Source organism: Lampetra planeri, chromosome 37 (assembly GCF_965212315.1).
Source record: "Lampetra planeri chromosome 37, kcLamPlan1.2.h2, whole genome shotgun sequence".
In the NCBI taxonomy this organism is placed as follows: Eukaryota; Metazoa; Chordata; class Hyperoartia; order Petromyzontiformes; family Petromyzontidae; genus Lampetra; species Lampetra planeri.
In genome coordinates, this window is record NC_136143.1 from 5624528 (window position 1) to 5646723 (window position 22196).

A 22196-nucleotide genomic window follows, 5' to 3' on the forward strand; every position below is an offset into this window, starting at 1 on the left:
GCTACATTGATGGAATATAACTCATTAGTGTCCCTGAACTTCGATACAAATTGTATTTTTCGGATAACCATCAGCAAATAGTTTTAATTGGTTAGAATTTTTTTACATGCAGAACTTTTGCATGAAGCACCCTCTGCCATATAATGGTGTGGCAATACCGCGAAGGAAACACTTTGTACATTGACATGTCCTCGTTGTTTGCACGTTTTTCTTTGCAGGATATCAATGACATGGTACACACCGAGCGGCCAGACTGGCAGAGTGTCATGCATTACGTTACAGCCATTTACAAGTACTTTGAGACCTGAGTGGCTGTTGGCGAACGCATCTTCGGAGGTCCGAGAAGCAAAGTTCGATGAAATCTCGTTGATTTACCGAGTGAAGCGCGGGAGCAAAAACGTCATCGACTTGAACGTAAAAATACGTTCGCATCGCTGTCCTTTCACTTCTAGAACACTCCGTAAATGAACCAGCGATTCCATCCTGAAGATGTTGGCAGGGCTTTTTGCACGCACACCTCCCAGAATTTCCCCTTTTTTTTTTTTTACCAGGTATGGCCCACTGAGCTCTATAGCTCAGAAGCGACATGGCCACATATAATAGCTCAACAAAGTGACTTATCCTGTGGAAATTGATAGCCAAATTACTCTATGTGTGTGACGTTGATTCTAAAAATAGAGGGAAAAACCTGGAGGACCCGGAGAAAAATGCACGCGACCACGGGGAGAACGTGCAAACTCCCAATATACAGCAGCAGGCGTCAGGGTTGGGATCGAACCCACGACCTCCTGCATACCAGGCGAGTTGGTTAACGTCTCGCTACCGTGGCGCCGTGTTGATGCTACATTGTATGGGAACACGAAGCCGCCAGGATGGGGTCAAGTGCGTCAGCTGAATTGGGTACGGGGATGACAAGGAGGCTCAGGTTGTGAAGGTGGCCAGCAGGCTGGATAGCGTGGGTCTGTTGAACCGCCTCGGCCCGCAGTCGCGCTTCCAAAACGTCGTTGACCAAAGGTCTTAAAAGATTTTTTGTTTTGTTTCAAGTCAGCCTTGATAGCATGGATTATGTCACCCGTTCCGGATGGCCGACCGTCATTCCATGAGCGTTTATGTAGCGTTAACTTTACATTGAAGGTGAAGTGTAATTAGGGGTGGGGGGGGGCAGTCACTTGAAACAATGGAGAAGAAAGCATTATTGTGAATTATTTAACACAACTCCAGTATTTGCAATGTTACATTGCAGTATTAGTTATTTGTTGTCAAGTAGATAAATGAAGGAAACACTAAAACAGCTGGTATTTTGCAAATGTGTAGGGAAATAAGGCTGAAGTCTTTGACACTAGTTTTTTGTAACAAGTTCCTTACATTCCACATTTTATTACACTACGCAGACAATGTGGCATTTCAGCAGAAGATTTCTGCCTCGTTTTGTCTAAAGAAATATTTATGGTGGTAACGTGTGATGCTTAATTCACTTAGAGGACTGGCGAGATTTGTAGTTTGTCTGGCATTACTCATGCTGTTCGAGCCAGGGTTGTTTGTCTGTTTTATGGTCACGTTCTGAAATGTAGTTTTTTTCTATAATCACGTTTGAGCCAAGTGTTTTTTGAGTGGCCCCAAGCAGAAGGGAACGCGGAATGTACACGCGGAAAAGACTTGACGTTTTCACGCCGCGATATAAAATGCACTCCCGCACCCTCCAATACATGACATTGACGGTGCATGAGCTTGTACATTCATGGTATCCGCCCCCCCCCCACCACCGCGGTCTGAGCATTCCCATCCATCGGCGATTAATGTGAAGTGCACTGGAAACATTTAATGAACGTTAAACGGTTAAACACTGGGTTGGTGAGCTCCCATCAATCCGTGCCTCTTGTTGTGCGCCCGCCCGCCTCTTATACTGCCTGGTGACGGTGTCCTCCTTTCGACCGACGCAGCTCTTGAGCCTGTGTCCTGGCCAGAGAGAGAGGGGGGGGAAGTGAGTTAGTGGGTGAGTGCCCTTGCTTATGTGTAGAGAGTACTTGCATGTTGTAGGCGAGGTAGAGCAGCGTGAATGAAGGTGAAAATTGCGGACGGCTTTTGTCGAGTGGAATTGGAAAGGACGTTGAAGAAAAGGGTCCTAGAGAGCAGCGTGAACCGATGATTTTGCTGGCGAATTTCTTGTGATTGTTAAGCCGTGCCTCGCCCACATTGGTTGGTGGATGCAGGCGCGTGGGAACATTTTGCAAGTTGGGGTGGGGGAGGCATTAAGTAGTGATGGGGAGTTCATTAAGGCAATTAAGGGGCCACGTCATATGCTTTGCCCCTGCGCAAAGTGTAACGGACAGAGGGAGCGAATTCCCGTCGTCGCCTACATTCCCACGCCTATGGGGTGGCTCCTTCACTGAATGGCGATGTAGCGCGGTGAGAAATATCCCGTACCTTGCACCACTCGCTCGCTCACTTTCCCTGCTCCCGACAGTTCAACGCCAATTGGGTCACATGTGCTCAAAGGTGCTGGGTCACTGCCTGGTTTTTAAATGGGAACGCGGTGAGGGCACGGACAGGGTTGGCCTGAATGTGTGCCGCGTGCGTCTGCTACTAATTTACCGCAATCAACGACGGGTCCTCCGACACAAGTGAGGTCATCCATTTGTTTTTTGAGCAGCTAGCCAATGAATGCCATCTAGCAAAACCGCATGTGGGGGGGGGGGGGGGATTGTTGGAATGGCGTGAAACCGTCCTTTGGAATTCGTGTCCGGTATTTTCACACAATACTTGAACGATAAAGGAATACATTAAAACCAGTTTTGCACAAGCGACAACTGTATGGTGGACGATTGCATGGCTTGAAAATGTAAATGAATAACGGCTTATTCACATGTACATTCTCATGCCCCCCCCCCCAACCACCGCCAAACTCGACGTTACGTTATAAAGTTCACCCGTATTTTCTCGTTACGCACCCGGGCGGAAATTGTGGAAATGTTCAAGGTGGCATTAATTGGCGGTCATACTCCTAAATATGGGGGGGGGGGGGGAGTGTATCCGGTTCTCTGTAGAAATGCTCCTCATTACCCCCTTGTCCCCCCCCCAACCACTACCCTGCATGTTCCACGACTGCCCCTTGTCAGTGGTGTAATGTCAGGTCGGTGTGTGGAATGTGCACACCGTGAAGACAATTCTGGCTAATTAGGGACAAGCATGGTGCTGTAAAGGAGGTGACGTTTTGCATAAATTGCTCTTATTTTTGTTACGTGGCTTAGCTGACTCACACTTCCATTGAGATCTGTTTCAAGATACCTCGGGGCACTTGCATTTTTGGTTTGTGTAATCCGTAGATAATGCCGATGGAAGAGAAAAACCATGCAATGCTACGTAGGTCATTTGAATAGACCTCGGTGAAAGTGAATGACGGTTGAAACAGTACATGAATATGATACGTATCAAGTCCCAAATGTGTGTCTGTTCCAACGGCCATGGTGGAGGTGATGCTCATGTCTGTCATTGGCTGTGAACCAGCGGTGAAGACTCTACATTCCTATGACAGGGACCAGTATTATCGTATGGACCATGCTTGACTTTCCAACAAAGCGGTATCGTATTCATTTTATTTACCACTGAGAGATGATGGGTTTATAGTTCTGGCCACCTTGTGTTTCTTGCCGAGTAAAGCGTTCGGAGTAACAGCCACGCGGCCGGTCGAGGTGAGACTCCATCACATTTAACGGTTTTGTAGGATTTCACTGCCCACCCCGTGCCCCTTTTTTCCGTGCTGTTAACGGACAGAATGGTGACGTGTGTTCAACAAATTTCAAATGCCCCTTTTCTACAAGCAAAAGTGCAGGTTTGCATTGAATTGATTGTACACGTTTTGTCGCGTGAAATAGCCGTTTGGCTCGTACATGAACACATATTTTATGCTTTTTTTTTACATACATTATTTTCGATAAGTGATATTGCTGACAACAATAAACAGTACATATTATCCCTGTGTCGCAGCTCAGCCCAGATTGTGAAAGGTTGGTTGTTGAAACACGTTGTTGTCCTTGACGTCGATTCCTTCGCCTGCAAATGAACGCGCAGCATGCAGCATGAGCATCTCGTGTTGCTCCGTGAAGATTTTAGAACGGTCATGGGGAGAGTGGTGGCACGATCCTGTTTTTTTTTATGAACTTGGCGATTTGAGTTGGATCCCCAGCCACGGGTAACATCAGGAGTAGCGAAGGACAGACAGGATCTTGATCTTTATGAACTGATCCAAACATCCTCTTCCCCCACCACCCCTCTTCACCCTGTCCCCCACACGACCCACACTAACCAGTCACGAGAGACGGGATACGTCGTGGGGTTCGATCCCGAGCCTGACGCCTGTATATTTTGGAGTTTGCGTGCTCTCTCTCCCCGGCGTTTCTCTCCACATTTAGAAACATGCCGTTCAGAGTATTTGGCTGCTATACATCTCCACATGATAAGCCACTTCGTTGAGCTATCATTTGTGGCCAGATGGCTTTTTGAAAAAGCTCTAGCTCAGTGGGTCTAACCTGGTAAAAAAAAAAATGTGATAGTTGTATAATAAGTTCCATGGTATTATGGGTGGTAACCACACAGTCTTCGCACACTGCCGAAGGTTTTTTTCCCATTTGTGCATCACCTGCTGCCATGCTGCCGTGGTATTTTTTTGTGCGAATGCGGTTGAGATCGAACGAAGCCAGCCAGGGATCGTCCGAGTCGGTCTTTTTCACGAGGTGCTTATCATGTTAACCAATGTACGGTGATGCTAATTTACGACCGATAGAGGGCGAAAGTTCCCTTGCAATCCAACGGGGAACGCGGCAGAAAAAAAATCAGCACGCGGATTTATGGCGAGGCTTGCTTTCCGTTAAAATCAACTTGCTCCCTGTGAACGCAAAGTTTTGCCAAACCCATTGCTTGTCATAATGGGCACGCGTAATTAACCTTGTCGAGTGGTTTTAGTATTATTAAAGTACAGTTCATAGCTAGAGCGTGTACAATTTTCTGCATCACGCACATCTGTGAACTGGATTTCCATTGCGAAGCATGGATAAGTTAACTGAACGTACATAGAGAACAACATTGTCCTTATGTTCATACTCTTAGTTCTTTCGGTAAAGTCACGTAGGTAAAAAAAAAACTTATTAATTTTTTTATTAATTTTATTTTCATTTTTTACCTACGTGACTTTACCGAAAGAACTAAGAGTATGAATCCTTGCAGTCACGAAAGCTTCAAATCTAGAATTGTCCTTATGTTGTATTCATTGAATTGTTTTAATAACTTACTTTTTTCCAAAAACTGAATTGCGTTATAATCACTCCGATTTAATGATTTCCAATCATCCGGATATAATCACTGGATGATTTCCAAGCCGGTTATCATCGCTCTGGATGATTTTCAAGCATCCGGTTATAATCACTCTGATTGGATGATGCCCAAGCATCCGATTATAATCACTGATTGGATGATTTCCAATCATCCGGCTATAATCACTCTGATTGGATGATTTCCAATCATCCGGTAATAATCACTGGATGATTTCCAATTATCCGGTCATAATCGCTGCGTGGATTATTTCCCAGTTGCGTTCGGATTACAGCTGTCTGTGATTGGATGGACTCGGTAACGTGTAACTTTATAATCATTCACTACGACTCGTAATGCGTTTAAAAAAAAATCTACATGATATTAATAGCATATTCACGCTGTAGAATGCTACTCAGAGATCAATTTTTTTTTCCCTTGATCGTTCACAACTTTCTCTATTTTTATATTCGTTTTTCCTGTTGCAACGAAGCATCGCGAGTTAAGTCACACGCTCAATATTTACCGGTTGCACAACGAAGTTGAAAGACGCGTTACAGCCGATACACAGAGTCGGTGTTCTTTAGTGCCAGGCCCGCGGGCTACTGGCGGTCCCTGGTAGCCTGTAGTGTGTCCCCTGACGTGCGGCCCCCAACAATACACAACGCGTGTAAACACTCCCCATCATCATCATCGCGCTGCTGTCTTAACCCAGCAATGGTCTCCCAATGTGCGTCTGCCCTCACACACTGTGATGATGTCTTATCGGCGAAAGTGACCCCCCTCTGAAAATGAGTGAACAACACTGGTGTAGAGGCAAAGCAACCGAGGAGAAGAGGCGGGGGAGAGCGGGGGGGAATCCCCAGCAAACTGTCGTTAATATCAAGAGAGGAGAGTGACATTATCAGTTGTTGAATTTGACACCAAAAGTAACACAGTTTGAAAAAGGTTTCGAGCCTAGATAACCGAAACTTCCACTTTCCCATTGAGTATTGCGTGACACCACGGGAGGGAGGATACGAAGTTTTTGTAAGGACGTGCATTTTGAAATCCTCGCCATCGATTTTACGAACAGCTTATTTGTATAAAATAAACGGCGCAGATTTCGAATAACAAAAAGGGGTGCGGGGGGGGAATTATAAAGCCGGTCCGTGCAAATGCGCCGCACAAAATATAAAATGGAGATGTCCAATTTTGCAGACACTTGGTAGAGGAGAGATGGCCAGTCATCGGAGGACGGTCGTGGGGCTACACTGGAACGGGGGGGCAGCCAGGTGTCGACAGACAGCACGGGTAGCTCGCTGGTGGAAGGGGAATTCGAGATTTATTGAAGCAGCAGATAAAAGGCGACCTCCACGTGTAGTGGAGGTGGACTGGGAACTTCTCCAAGAGGCTGCTGGAACAGAGAAGCAGGTGGACTACGAGCACGCGTATCGTCACAATTATGAATATTTACAGACCTTTTTGTATCCATGATCAACGTTTTTGGGTTTAGATCGCGTTATTTATAAATGTGTCGTAACCCTCCACCACCCGACACGGCCAATCAGTAAAAAAGTGTCACGTTGACAAAAGACAAATAGTTCACTGCTTTAGCCCACCGGTGTGTTGAAGCGTGAAACCACAACATTTTCAATTTTTGAGTACGACGTTTCGCTGGTAATTGCATCCAGCATCATCGGGCAATTCGCCACAATGGTGAGGCTCTGCTCTGTCTCCCGTTCTTATATCCTCTGCTGGATTACGCTGGTCAGTGCGGCGTTATTAAAGGGTAGCCCAGGAAGTTGTTTAGATATCACGGACCACTGCTGATGGCCGAGAGTGGAACGCAGGTCGCCGAGTTAACATTTGCAGTGTGCTAACCAGTGCGCCACCGCTCTCTCCATTATAAGGACAATAAAAAACCTCGCCCCCATTATTAGCACACTGCCTTTAACCAAAAAATATAAATCAATAAAACCATCACGTTCCTTTTATCAGACGGGCATACTAATTATGATCAAATACCCCTTTTAAAGAGACGACATTTGTGCGGGACTGTGTGATTGCGTGTGATTGTGCGTGCGTGATTACGTGTGAGTGTGTGTGTGATTGTGCGTGCGTGATTACGTGTGATTGTGTGTGCGTGATTACGTGTGAGTGTGTGTGTGATTGTGCGTGCGTGATTACGTGTGATTGTGCGTGCGTGATTACGTGTGATTGTGTGTGTGATTACGTGTGATTGTGTGCGTGATTACGTGTGATTGTGTGTGTGATTACGTGTGATTGTGTGTGTGATTACGTGTGATTGTGTGCGTGATTACGTGTGATTGTGTGTGTGATTACGTGTGATTGTGTGCGTGATTACGTGTGATTGTGTGTGCGTGACTACGTGTGAGTGTGCGTGTGATTGTGCGTGCGTGATTACGTGTGATTGTGTGTGCGTGATTACGTGTGATTGTGTGTGTGATTGTGCGTGCGTGATTACGTGTGATTGTGCGTGCGAGATTACGTGTGATTGTGCGTGTGATTGTGCGTGCGTGATTACGTGTGAGTGTGCGTGTGATTGTGTGTGTGTGATTACGTGTGATTGTGCGTGCGTGATTACGTGTGATTGTGCGTGCGAGATTACGTGTGATTGTGTGTGTGATTGTGCGTGCGTGATTACGTGTGATTGTGCGTGTGATTGTGTGTGCGTGATTACGTGTGATTGTGCGTGTGATTGTGTGTGCGTGATTACGTGTGATTGTGCGTGCGTGATTACGTGTGAGTGTGTGTGTGATTGTGCGTGCGTGATTACGTGTGAGTGTGTGTGTGATTGTGCGTGCGTGATTACGTGTGATTGTGTGTGCGTGATTACGTGTGATTGTGTGTGCGTGATTACGTGTGAGTGTGCGTGTGATTGTGCGTGCGTGATTACGTGTGATTGTGTGTGTGATTGTGCGTGCGTGATTACGTGTGATTGTGCGTGCGTGATTACGTGTGATTGTGTGTGTGATTGTGTGTGCGTGATTACGTGTGATTGTGCGTGCGTGATTACGTGTGATTGTGTGTGCGTGACTACGTGTGATTGTGCGTGTGATTGTGCGTGCGTGATTACGTGTGATTGTGTGTGCGTGACTACGTGTGAGTGTGCGTGTGATTGTGCGTGCGTGATTACGTGTGATTGTGCGTGTGATTGTGCGTGCGTGATTACGTGTGATTGTGTGTGCGTGACTACGTGTGATTGTGCGTGTGATTGTGCGTGCGTGATTACGTGTGATTGTGTGTGCGTGACTACGTGTGATTGTGCGTGTGATTGTGCGTGCGTGATTACGTGTGATTGTGCGTGTGATTGTGTGCGTGATTGTGTGTGCGTGACTACGTGTGATTGTGCGTGTGATTGTGTGTGCGTGATTACGTGTGATTGTGCGTGTGATTGTGTGCGTGATTGTGCGTGCGTGATTACGTGTGATTGTGCGTGTGATTGTGTGTGTGATTGTGCGTGCGTGATTACGTGTGAGTGTGCGTGTGATTGTGCGTGCGTGATTACGTGTGAGTGTGTGTGTGATTGTGCGTGCGTGATTACGTGTGATTGTGCGTGCGTGACTACGTGTGATTGTGTGTGTGATTGTGCGTGCGTGATTACGTGTGAGTGTGTGTGTGATTGTGCGTGCGTGATTACGTGTGATTGTGCGTGCGTGACTACGTGTGATTGTGTGTGTGATTGTGCGTGCGTGATTACGTGTGATTGTGCGTGTGATTGTGTGCGTGATTGTGCGTGCGTGATTACGTGTGATTGTGCGTGTGATTGTGTGTGTGATTGTGCGTGTGATTGTGTGTGCGTGATTACGTGTGATTGTGCGTGTGATTGTGTGCGTGATTGTGCGTGCGTGATTACGTGTGATTGTGCGTGTGATTGTGCGTGTGATTGTGCGTGTGATTGTGTGTGCGTGATTACGTGTGATTGTGCGTGTGATTGTGTGCGTGATTGTGCGTGCGTGATTACGTGTGATTGTGCGTGTGATTGTGTGTGTGATTGTGCGTGCGTGATTACGTGTGAGTGTGCGTGTGATTGTGCGTGCGTGATTACGTGTGAGTGTGTGTGTGATTGTGCGTGCGTGATTACGTGTGATTGTGCGTGCGTGACTACGTGTGATTGTGTGTGTGATTGTGCGTGCGTGATTACGTGTGATTGTGCGTGTGATTGTGCGTGCGTGATTACGTGTGAGTGTGCGTGTGATTGTGCGTGCGTGATTACGTGTGAGTGTGCGTGTGATTGTGCGTGCGTGATTACGTGTGAGTGTGTGTGTGATTGTGCGTGCGTGATTACGTGTGATTGTGCGTGCGTGATTACGTGTGATTGTGTGTGTGATTGTGCGTGCGTGATTACGTGTGAGTGTGCGTGTGATTGTGCGTGCGTGATTACGTGTGATTGTGCGTGTGATTGTGCGTGCGTCATTACGTGTGATTGTGTGTGCGTGACTACGTGTGATTGTGCGTGTGATTGTGTGTGCGTGATTACGTGTGATTGTGCGTGTGATTGTGTGTGTGATTGTGCGTGCGTGATTACGTGTGATTGTGCGTGCGTGATTACGTGTGAGTGTGCGTGTGATTGTGTGTGTGATTGTGCGTGCGTGATTACGTGTGATTGTGCGTGTGATTGTGCGTGCGTGATTACGTGTGATTGTGTGTGCGTGACTACGTGTGATTGTGCGTGTGATTGTGTGTGCGTGATTACGTGTGATTGTGCGTGCGTGATTACGTGTGATTGTGCGTGTGATTGTGTGTGTGATTGTGCGTGCGTGATTACGTGTGATTGTGCGTGTGATTGTGTGTGTGATTGTGCGTGCGTGATTACGTGTGATTGTGCGTGCGTGATTACGTGTGAGTGTGCGTGTGATTGTGTGTGTGATTGTGTGTGCGTGATTACGTGTGATTGTGCGTGTGATTGTGTGTGTGATTGTGCGTGCGTGATTACGTGTGATTGTGCGTGCGTGATTACGTGTGATTGTGTGTGCGTGATTACGTGTGATTGTGTGTGTGATTGTGTGTGTGATTGTGCGTGCGTGATTACGTGTGATTGTGTGTGCGTGATTACGTGTGATTGTGTGTGTGATTGTGTGTGTGATTGTGTGTGCGTGATTACGTGTGATTGTGTGTGTGATTGTGTGTGTGATTGTGCGTGCGTGATTACGTGTGATTGTGCGTGCGTGATTACGTGTGATTGTGCGTGTGATTGTGTGTGTGATTGTGTGTGCGTGATTACGTGTGATTGTGTGTGTGATTGTGTGTGCGTGATTACGTGTGATTGTGTGTGTGATTGTGCGTGCGAGATTACGTGTGATTGTGCGTGTGATTGTGCGTGCGTGATTACGTGTGATTGTGTGTGTGATTGTGTGTGCGTGATTACGTGTGATTGTGTGTGTGATTGTGTGTGCGTGATTACGTGTGATTGTGTGTGTGATTGTGTGTGCGTGATTACGTGTGATTGTGTGTGTGATTGTGTGTGCGTGATTACGTGTGATTGTGTGTGCGTGATTACGTGTGATTGTGTGTGTGATTGTGTGTGCGTGATTTCGTGTGATTGTGTGTGCGTGATTACGTGTGATTGTGTGTGTGATTGTGCGTGCGTGATTACGTGTGATTGTGTGTGCGTGATTACGTGTGATTGTGTGTGTGATTGTGTGTGCGTGATTACGTGTGAGTGTGTGTGTGATTGTGTGTGCGTGATTACGTGTGATTGTGTGTGTGATTGTGCGTGCGTGATTACGTGTGATTGTGTGTGTGATTGTGTGTGCGTGATTACGTGTGATTGTGCGTGTGATTGTGTGTGCGTGATTACGTGTGATTGTGCGTGCGTGATTACGTGTGAGTGTGTGTGTGATTGTGTGTGCGTGACTACGTGTGATTGTGCGTGTGATTGTGTGTGCGTGATTACGTGTGATTGTGCGTGCGTGATTACGTGTGATTGTGCGTGTGATTGTGTGTGTGATTGTGCGTGCGTGATTACGTGTGATTGTGCGTGCGTGATTACGTGTGAGTGTGCGTGTGATTGTGTGTGTGATTGTGTGTGCGTGATTACGTGTGATTGTGCGTGTGATTGTGTGTGTGATTGTGCGTGCGTGATTACGTGTGATTGTGCGTGCGTGATTACGTGTGATTGTGTGTGTGATTGTGTGTGTGATTGTGCGTGCGTGATTACGTGTGATTGTGTGTGCGTGATTACGTGTGATTGTGCGTGTGATTGTGTGTGTGATTGTGCGTGCGTGATTACGTGTGATTGTGCGTGCGTGATTACGTGTGATTGTGCGTGTGATTGTGTGTGTGATTGTGTGTGCGTGATTACGTGTGATTGTGTGTGTGATTGTGTGTGCGTGATTACGTGTGATTGTGTGTGTGATTGTGCGTGCGAGATTACGTGTGATTGTGTGTGTGATTGTGTGTGCGTGATTACGTGTGATTGTGTGTGTGATTGTGTGTGCGTGATTACGTGTGATTGTGTGTGCGTGATTACGTGTGATTGTGTGTGTGATTGTGCGTGCGTGATTTCGTGTGATTGTGTGTGCGTGATTACGTGTGATTGTGTGTGTGATTGTGCGTGCGTGATTACGTGTGATTGTGTGTGCGTGATTACGTGTGATTGTGTGTGTGATTGTGTGTGCGTGATTACGTGTGAGTGTGTGTGTGATTGTGTGTGCGTGATTACGTGTGATTGTGTGTGTGATTGTGCGTGCGTGATTACGTGTGATTGTGTGTGCGTGATTACGTGTGATTGTGTGTGTGATTGTGTGTGCGTGATTACGTGTGATTGTGTGTGTGATTGTGCGTGCGTGATTACGTGTGATTGTGTGTGCGTGATTACGTGTGATTGTGCGTGTGATTGTGTGTGCGTGATTACGTGTGATTGTGCGTGTGATTGTGTGTGCGTGATTACGTGTGATTGTGTGTGTGATTGTGTGTGCGTGATTTCGTGTGATTGTGTGTGCGTGATTACGTGTGATTGTGTGTGTGATTGTGTGTGCGTGATTTCGTGTGATTGTGTGTGCGTGATTACGTGTGATTGTGTGTGTGATTGTGTGTGCGTGATTACGTGTGATTGTGCGTGTGATTGTGTGTGCGTGATTACGTGTGATTGTGTGTGTGATTGTGTGTGCGTGATTTCGTGTGATTGTGTGTGCGTGATTACGTGTGATTGTGTGTGTGATTGTGTGTGCGTGATTACGTGTGATTGTGTGTGTGATTGTGTGTGCGTGATTTCGTGTGATTGTGTGTGCGTGATTACGTGTGATTGTGCGTGTGATTGTGTGTGCGTGATTACGTGTGATTGTGCGTGTGATTGTGTGTGCGTGATTACGTGTGATTGTGCGTGTGATTGTGCGTGCGTGACTACGTGTGATTGTGCGTGTGATTGTGTGTGCGTGATTACGTGTGATTGTGCGTGTGATTGTGCGTGCGTGACTACGTGTGATTGTGCGTGTGATTGTGCGTGCGTGATTACGTGTGATTGTGCGTGTGATTGTGCGTGCGTGATTACGTGTGATTGTGCGTGTGATTGTGTGTGCGTGATTACGTGTGATTGTGTGTGTGATTGTGTGTGCGTGATTACGTGTGATTGTGTGTGTGATTGTGCGTGCGTGATTACGTGTGATTGTGCGTGCGTGACTACGTGTGATTGTGCGTGTGATTGTGTGTGCGTGATTACGTGTGATTGTGCGTGTGATTGTGTGTGCGTGATTACGTGTGATTGTGCGTGTGATTGTGCGTGCGTGACTACGTGTGATTGTGCGTGTGATTGTGTGTGCGTGATTACGTGTGATTGTGCGTGTGATTGTGCGTGCGTGACTACGTGTGATTGTGCGTGTGATTGTGCGTGCGTGATTACGTGTGATTGTGCGTGTGATTGTGCGTGCGTGATTACGTGTGATTGTGCGTGTGATTGTGTGTGCGTGATTACGTGTGATTGTGCGTGTGATTGTGTGTGCGTGATTACGTGTGATTGTGCGTGTGATTGTGTGTGCGTGATTACGTGTGATTGTGCGTGTGATTGTGTGTGCGTGATTACGTGTGATTGTGCGTGTGATTGTGCGTGCGTGATTACGTGTGATTGTGCGTGTGATTGTGCGTGCGTGACTACGTGTGATTGTGCGTGTGATTGTGTGTGCGTGATTACGTGTGATTGTGCGTGCGTGATTACGTGTGATTGTGCGTGTGATTGTGCGTGCGTGATTACGTGTGAGTGTGCGTGTGATTGTGTGTGTGTGATTACGTGTGAGTGTGTGTGATTGTGTGTGCGTGATTGCGTGTGATTGTGCGTGCGTGATTACGTGTGATTGTGCGTGCGTGATTACGTGTGAGTGTGCGTGTGATTGTGCGTGCGTGATTACGTGTGATTGTGCGTGATTGTGTGTGCGTGATTGCGTGTGATTGTGCGTGCGTGATTACGTGTGATTGTGCGTGTGATTGTGCGTGCGTGATTACGTGTGATTGTGCGTGATTGTGTGTGCGTGATTACGTGTGATTGTGCGTGCGTGATTACGTGTGATTGTGCGTGTGATTGTGTGTGCGTGATTACGTGTGATTGTGCGTGCGTGATTACGTGTGAGTGTGCGTGTGATTGTGCGTGCGTGATTACGTGTGATTGTGCGTGATTGTGTGTGCGTGATTGCGTGTGATTGTGCGTGCGTGATTACGTGTGATTGTGTGTGTGATTGTGTGTGCGTGATTACGTGTGATTGTGTGTGTGATTGTGCGTGCGTGATTACGTGTGATTGTGCGTGCGTGATTACGTGTGATTGTGTGTGTGATTGTGTGTGCGTGATTACGTGTGATTGTGCGTGTGATTGTGCGTGCGTGATTACGTGTGATTGTGTGTGTGATTGTGCGTGCGTGATTACGTGTGATTGTGTGTGTGATTGTGCGTGCGTGATTACGTGTGATTGTGCGTGTGATTGTGTGTGCGTGATTACGTGTGATTGTGCGTGCGTGATTACGTGTGATTGTGCGTGCGTGATTACGTGTGATTGTGTGTGTGATTGTGCGTGCGTGATTACGTGTGAGTGTGTGTGTGATTGTGCGTGATTACGTGTGAGTGTGTGTGTGATTGTGCGTGCGAGATTACGTGTGATTGTGTGTGTGATTGTGCGTGCGTGATTACGTGTGAGTGTGTGTGTGATTGTGCGTGATTACGTGTGAGTGTGTGTGTGATTGTGCGTGATTACGTGTGAGTGTGTGTGTGATTGTGCGTGCGTGATTACGTGTGAGTGTGTGTGTGATTGTGCGTGATTACGTGTGAGTGTGTGTGTGATTGTGCGTGCGTGACTACGTGTGATTGTGTGTGTGATTGTGCGTGCGAGATTACGTGTGAGTGCGTGTGTGATTGTGCGTGCGTGATTACGTGTGATTGTGTGTGTGATTGTGCGTGCGTGATTACGTGTGATTGTGTGTGTGATTGTGCGTGCGTGATTACGTGTGAGTGTGTGTGTGATTGTGCGTGTGTGATTGATTGTGTAATTGTGCGTGATTGTGCACTTATACCAACGTGGCTTCATCGTTTTAGTCACTGAATTCAAAACAGCGCTTGCGAATCTCAACGTGGGGAGACGGGTTCCAGCGGCGGTGGAGTGGTTCGCCCTTGGCAATATTGAACCCCCCCCCCCCACGGCACGAAACCTGAGTTGAATTCCGATCCAAGGCTAACTAACATCAGTGGTGATACGTCGTGCTGGGGACGATGGCGGTGTGGTGGATATCAGACTGCGCTCTGGGCTGGGGTGTCACTCCCTGGGCGAGGGATATCTGAACCAGACCCGCGTTTCCCAAACCTCAACCCAGCCCGCACCGAGCAAAGTGGTGAAGTATGCATTTAAAGCTTTCGTGACTGCAGGGATTCATCTTCTTGGTTATTTCGGTATTTTTATTATTTTATTATTTCCCTTTATTTGAATTTTATTATGTTTTATTTGTATTATTTTTTTTATTTCCCTGGTACGTGACTTTACCGAAAGAACCAAGAAGATGGTGAAGTATGGTCAAACAACTCGCGGTGTGGGGAGGCTTTTTTTATTAAAGAGTATATCGACAAAAGACCTGTAAATGATTACTCATTATTCCAATATATGCCCATATCTCCCGTCTTGTGTGACACTGCTTGCCGCAGTCGTTTCGCTGAATCACGACTTCAGGAGAACGTTCGCAGTTTCCTCCTCCTCTTCCCGACCCCGGCATTAACGTCTCGTCACCCAGTGTGGATGTGCGGTTGTGGTGGTTGTGCTGGCTGTGTTGGTTGTGTGGTTGTGTTGGTTGTGGTGGATGTGTGGTTGTGGTGGTTGTGCTGGTTGTGGTGGTTGTGTGGTTGTGCTGGCTGTGTGGTTGTGGTGGTTGTGTGGATGTGTGGTTGTGGTGGTTGTGTTGGTTGTGGTGGATGTGTGGTTGTGGTGGATGTGTGGTTGTGTGGTTGTGGTGGTTGTGCTGGCTGTGTGGATGTGTGGTTGTGGTGCTTGTGTGGTTGTGGTGGTTGTGCTGGCTGTGTGGTTGTGGTGGTTGTGTGGATGTGTGGTTGTGGTGGTTGTGTGGAAGTGTGGTTGTGGTGGTTGTGTGGTTGTGGTGGTTGTTGTGTTGGTTGTGATGTCTGTGTGGTCGTGCTGTCTGTGTGGTTGTGTTGGTTGTGGTGGATGTGTGGTTGTGGTGGTTGTGCTGGTTGTGGTGGTTGTGTGGTTGTGCTGGCTGTGTGGTTGTGGTGGTTGTGTGGATGTATGGTTGTGGTGGTTGTGTGGACGTGTGGTTGTGGTGGTTGTGTTGGTTGTGGTGGATGTGTGGTTGTGGTGGATGTGTGGTTGTGTGGTTGTGGTGGTTGTGCTGGCTGTGTGGATGTGTGGTTGTGGTGGTTGTGTGGTTGTGGTGGTTGTGCTGGCTGTGTGGTTGTGGTGGTTGTGTGGTTGTGGTGGTTGTGTGGATGTGTGGTTGTGGTGGTTGTGTGGAAGTGTGGTTGTGGTGGTTGTGTTGGTTGTGTGGTTGTGGTGGTTGTTGTGTTGGTTGTGATGTCTGTGTGGTCGTGCTGTCTGTGTGGTTGTGTTGCTTGTGTGGTTGTGGTGGTTGTGCTGGCCGTGTGGTGGTTGTTGTGGTTGTGATGTCTGTGGTTGTGGTGGTTGTGCTGGCCGTGTGGTGGTTGTTGTGGTTGTGATGTCTGTGTGGTTGTGGTTACTGTGGTTGTGGTGGCTGTGTGGATGTGTGGTTGTTGTTGGTTGTGTTGGTTGTGTGGTTGTGGTGGTTGTGGTAGCTGTGTGGATGTGTGGTTGTGGTGGTTGTGCTGGCTGTGTGGTTGTGTGAATGTGTGGTTGTGGTGGTTGTGGTGGTTGTGTGGTTGTGTGGTTGTGGTGGTTGTGTGGTTGTTGTGGTGGTTGTGTGGATGTGTGGTTGTGGTGGTTGTGATGTATGTGTGGTTGTGTTGTCTGTGTGGTTGTGTGGTTGTGGTGGTTGTGCTGGCTGTGTGGATGTGTGGTTGTGGTGGTTGTGTGGTTGTGGTGGTTGTGCTGGCTGTGTGGTTGTGGTGGTTGTGTGGTTGTGGTGGTTGTGTGGATGTGTGGTTGTGGTGGTTGTGTGGAAGTGTGGTTGTGGTGGTTGTGTTGGTTGTGTGGTTGTGGTGGTTGTTGTGTTGGTTGTGATGTCTGTGTGGTCGTGCTGTCTGTGTGGTTGTGTTGCTTGTGTGGTTGTGGTGGTTGTGCTGGCCGTGTGGTGGTTGTTGTGGTTGTGATGTCTGTGGTTGTGGTGGTTGTGCTGGCCGTGTGGTGGTTGTTGTGGTTGTGATGTCTGTGTGGTTGTGGTTACTGTGGTTGTGGTGGCTGTGTGGATGTGTGGTTGTTGTTGGTTGTGTTGGTTGTGTGGTTGTGGTGGTTGTGGTAGCTGTGTGGATGTGTGGTTGTGGTGGTTGTGCTGGCTGTGTGGTTGTGTGAATGTGTGGTTGTGGTGGTTGTGGTGGTTGTGTGGTTGTGTGGTTGTGGTGGTTGTGTGGTTGTTGTGGTGGTTGTGTGGATGTGTGGTTGTGGTGGTTGTGATGTATGTGTGGTTGTGTTGTCTGTGTGGTTGTGTGGTTGTGGTGGTTGTGCTGGCCGTGTGGTGGTTGTTGTGGTTGTAGTGGTTGTGATGGTTGTGGTGGTTGTGCTGGCCGTGTGGTGGTTGTGTGGTTGTGGTGGCTATGTGGATGTGTGGTTGTGGTGACTGTGGTTGTGGTGGCTGTGTGGATGTGTAGTTGTGGTGGTTGTGTGGATGTGTAGTTGTGGTGGTTGTGTGGATGTGTGGTTGTGGTGGCTGTGTGGATGTGTGGTTGTGGTGGCTGTGTGGATGTGTGGTTGTGTTGGTTATGTGGTTGTGGTGGTTGTTGTGTTGGCTGTGTGGTTGTGTGGATGTGTAGTTGTGGTGGTTGTGTGGATGTGTGGTTGTGTGGATGTGGTGGTTGTGTGGATGTGTAGTTGTGGTGGTTGTGTGGATGTGGTGGTTGTGTGGATGTGTAGTTGTGGTAGTTGTGGTGGTTGTGTGGATGTGGTGGTTGTGTGGATGTGTAGTTGTGGTGGTTGTGTGGATGTGTGGTTGTGGTGGTTGTGTGGATGTGAACCCTATTTTTAGGTGCGTGGTGACACTTGGGGTGCGGTCTCTTTGCCAGGCGCACGGGGGCGCGCATAGTGAGCGCTCGCACGCACACACACAATCTCACACACACACTCTCACATACACACACAATCTCACACACATGCTCTCACATACACACACACACAATCTCACACACACACACAATCTCACATACACTCTCTCACATACACACAATCTCACACACATACTCTCACATACACACACACACAATCTCACATACACACTCACATACACACACACACAATCTCACATACACACTCACGTACACACACACAATCACGTACACACACAATCTCACACACATACTCTCACATACACACACACACAATCTCACACACACACACACAATCTCACATACACTCTCTCACACACACACACACAATCTCACGTACACACACAATCTCACACACACACTCTCATATACACACAATCTCACATACAAACATACACAATCTCACACACACTCACAGACACACAATGTCACGGACACAAATTCACGCACGCACACACGCACTGTCACGGATACAGATGCGCCTCATCTAGCGCATATACACAAGCGCACACACACACACTCACTCTCACAGCTGTGCACTATCCCACGCGTGCACACGCACTCACGTAAACACTCAAGACACGCGACCCCCCCCCCTCTCTCACACACGCACACTGAAGCACTTCACTCACAGATACAAAAGACAAATGCCCCCCGCCCCCAGCCTCTGATAGAAGACTGTCTGTCACGGGACACGAATGGGTGGATGGCCGGTTACCACACCCGGCCGTCTTTGTCTTCCCAGTGACAATGTTCACACAACCGCACTCGGTACTCGTTTTGAGGCTGAGTCGACCTAGGGGAGGCCCAGAACCGGTGCAGATATCCCATACCTGTCAACCCATACGGTTTAGTCCGTATTCTTGTGTGGAGAAATTTAACATTTTCTGGTCCATACGGCGTAACAGCCGTTCGAATGCGGGCAAGAAAGTGCTGTGTCTTATTCGTTTGTGTTTCTCCCATGTGGATGGGACTCTGTAGGATGAAGGTTGAGATTTTTTAAGGGGCACGGGGTGACCAATAAGGTCTGGAATTGGTCTGTGATAAGGTAGGGAGGGCACTGATAAGGGGTTGGCAGCCTATGGTAGTCGTTCGTCACTTCACGTTGGTTGTGAGCAGGAATCGAATTCGGCTCGTCAAGTTCGTCGGTTGCAGCGCGCTAACCACTGCGCCACCGCTCCCCCTCTCACGAACACCTCCCTGGCAAGCACTGTAACACCCCCCCCCCCATAACGTACACTCTCACACAACCTCACGTACACACACACACAGCTGTCTACAGCCGCAGCGAGAAAGACACTCCTCTGACTGGGTCGTGGGGAGTGTGTGAGTGTGTGTTCGGTGTGTGTGTGCTGGGTGAGTGTGTGAGTGGGATGTGAGTGTGTGTGTCTGCTGGGTGAGTGTGGGTGTGTTCGGGGTGTAAGTGCAGGATGTGTGTGTGTGTGCGGGGTGAGCGTGTGAGTGAGTGCAGGATGTGTGTGTGTGTGCTGGGTGAGTGTGTGTGAGTGCAGGATGTGTGTGTGTGTCTGCTGGGTGAGTGGGATGTGAGTGTGTGTGTGAGTGCAGGATGTGTGTGTGTGTGTTCGGGGTGAGTGTGTGTGTGAGTGCAGGGTGTGAGTGTGTGTGTGCAGGATGTGAGTGTGTGTGTGTGCTGGGTGAGTGTGTGTGTGAGTGCAGGATTGTGTGTGTGAGTGCTGAGTGTGTGAGTGCGGGGTGAGTGTGTGTGAGTGCAGGATTGTGTGTGTGTGTGAGATGTGAGTGTGTGTGTGTCTGCTGGGTGAGTGTGGGTGTGTTCGGGGTGTGAGTGCAAGATGTGTGTGTGTGCGGGGTGAGTGAGTGAGTGCAGGATGTGAATGTGTGAGTGTGTGAGTGCGGGGTGAGTGTGTGTGTGTGCGGGGTGAGTGTGTGTGTGAGTGCAGGATGTGAGTGTGTGTGCTGGTTGAGTGTGTGTGTGAGTGCAGGATGTGTGTGTGTGTGGGGGGTGAGCGAGTGCAGGATGTGTGTGTGTGTGCGGGGTGTAAGTGCGGGGTGAGTGTGTGTGAGTGTGTGTGTGGGGGGAGTGAGTGCAGGATGTGAATGTGTGAGTGTGGGGTGAGTGAATGCAGGATGTGTGTGTGAGTGAGATGTGAGTGTGTGTGTCTGCTGGGTGAGTGTGGGTGTGTTCAGGGTGTAAGTGCAGGATGTGTGTGTGTGCGGGGTGTGTGTGTGAGTGCAGGATGTGTGAGTGTGGGGTGAGTGAGTGCTGGATGTGTGTGTGTGTGCGGTGAGTGAATGCAGGATGTGTGTGTGTGTGTGAATGTGTGAGTGAGTGTGGGAGTGTGTGTGAGTGAGTTCAGGATGTGAGTGTGTGAGTGTTTGGGGTGTAAGTGCGGGGTGAGTGTGTGCAGGATGTGAGTGTGTGAGTGTTTGGGGTGAGTGCAGGATGTGTGTGTGTGTTCGGGGTGAGTGTGCTGGGTGAGTGTGTGAGTGAGTTCAGGATGTGAGTGTGTGAGTGTGGGGTGAGTGCAGGATGTGTGTGTGTGTGCGGGGTGAGAGTGTGTGTGCTATCACGGTAATTGAAGGTCAGTGTGTGTGTGTATGTGTTCACGTAGCTGAGCATGTATATAGGTGGGTAGGTGAATGTGTGTGGGTGGTTGGTTGACGATGTGTAGGTGAGTGTATGTTTGGGGTGGCAGTGGTGTGTGGGTATGTCCGTGTAGGTGGATAGAAAGGCGACCGGGCGTGGTGTTGGCCACCCCACTCCTCGTGTCCCGTGCCGGCTATCATCGGTGCTCGATAACTGCACTTGCCCCTAACGTCTGTTCAGGCTAGACTGGGGGGGTCTTTGTCTTGTGTGCTCCGTGTAGATTGTGAGCTGTGGTGGTGGTTGGTGGTTGTGTGGTTTGGGTGGCTGTGAGTTCAGTGTGAATTGTGGGGTGGGTGGGAGGATGAGTGAGCGCGCGTGTGTTTAGTGTGTATTGAGGGGTGGGTGGATGAGTATGTGGAGGGTGGATGAGTGAGTATGTGAAAGGTGGGAGGGTGAGTGTGTATGTGGTGGGTGGGTGGGAGGGTGAGTGTGTGTATGTGGTGGGTGGGAGGGTGAGTGGGTGGGAGGGTGAGTATGTGTGTGGTGGGTGGATGGGAGGGTGAGTGTGTGGTGGGTGGGAGGGTGATTGTGTGTATGTGGAGGGTGAGTGTGTATGTGGTGGGTGGGTGGGAGGGTGAGTATGTGGTGGGTGGGAGGGTGAGTGGGTGGGAGGGTGAGTGTGTGTATGTGGTGGGTGGGAGGGTGAGTGTGTATGTGGTGGGTGGGAGGGTGAGTGTGTGTGGTGGGTGGGAGGGTGAGTGTGTGTGTGGTGGGTGGGTGGGAGGGTGAGTGTGTATGTGGTGGGTGGGAGGGTGAGTGTGTATGTGGTGGGTGGGAGGGTGAGTGTGTATGTGGTGGGTGGGAGGGTGAGTGTGTATGTGGTGGGTGGGTGGGAGGGTGAGTGTGTGTGGTGGGTGGGAGGGTGAGTGTGTGTGTGGTGGGTGGGAGGGTGAGTGTGTGTGGTGGGTGGGAGGGTGAGTGTGTGTGGTGGGTGGGAGGGTGAGTGTGTGTGTGTGTGGTGGGTGGGAGGATGAGTGTGTGTGTATGTGGTGGGTGGGAGGGTGAGTGTGTGTGTGTGGTGGGTGGGAGGGTGAGTGTGTGTGTGTGGTGGGTGGGAGGGAGGGTTAGTGTGTGTGTGTGGTGGGTGGGAGGGTGAGTGTGTGTGTGTGTGGTGGGAGGGAGGGTGAGTGTGTGTATGTGGTGGGTGGGAGGGTGAGTGTGTGTGTGTGGTGGGTGGGAGGGTGAGTGTGTGTATGTGGTGGGTGGGAGGGTGAGTGTGTGTATGTGGTGGGAGGGAGGGAGGGTGAGTGTGTGTGTATGTGGTGGGAGGGAGGGAGGGTGAGTGTGTGTGTGTGGTGGGTGGGAGGGAGAGTTTGTGTATGTGGTGGGAGGGTGAGTGTGTGTGGTGGGTGGGAGGGTGAGTGTGTATGTGGTGGTGGGTGGGAGGGTGAGTGTGTGTGTGTGGTGGGTGGGAGGGTGAGTGTGTGTGTGTGGTGGGTGGGAGTGTGAGTGTGTGGTGGGTGGGAGGGTGAGTGTGTGTATGTGGTGGGTGGGAGGGTGAGTGTGTGTATGTGGTGGCAGGGTGAGTGTGTGTGTGTGGTGGGTGGGAGGGTGAGTGTGTATGTGGTGGTGGGTAGGAGGGTGAGTGTGTATGTGTGGTGGGTGGGAAGG

The 22196-nt window shown here is 49.2% G+C and overlaps 1 protein-coding gene across 6 annotated transcripts in view; it reads left to right on the forward strand.

Annotated features, from left to right (window-relative positions):
• The window catches only part of SPECC1L (sperm antigen with calponin homology and coiled-coil domains 1 like), a 35581-nt gene extending 31611 nt beyond the window's left edge, over positions 1-3970 (forward strand). For all 6 annotated transcript variants that reach the window (XM_078611868.1, XM_078611866.1, XM_078611869.1 and 3 more), the window contains exon 18: positions 219-3970. In XM_078611868.1, coding sequence (XP_078467994.1) covers positions 219-308 — 90 coding nt within the window. In that variant the 3' untranslated portion in view covers positions 309-3970. The remainder of the gene's footprint in view (positions 1-218) is intronic.
• The last annotated feature ends 18226 nt before the right edge of the window (positions 3971-22196 follow it).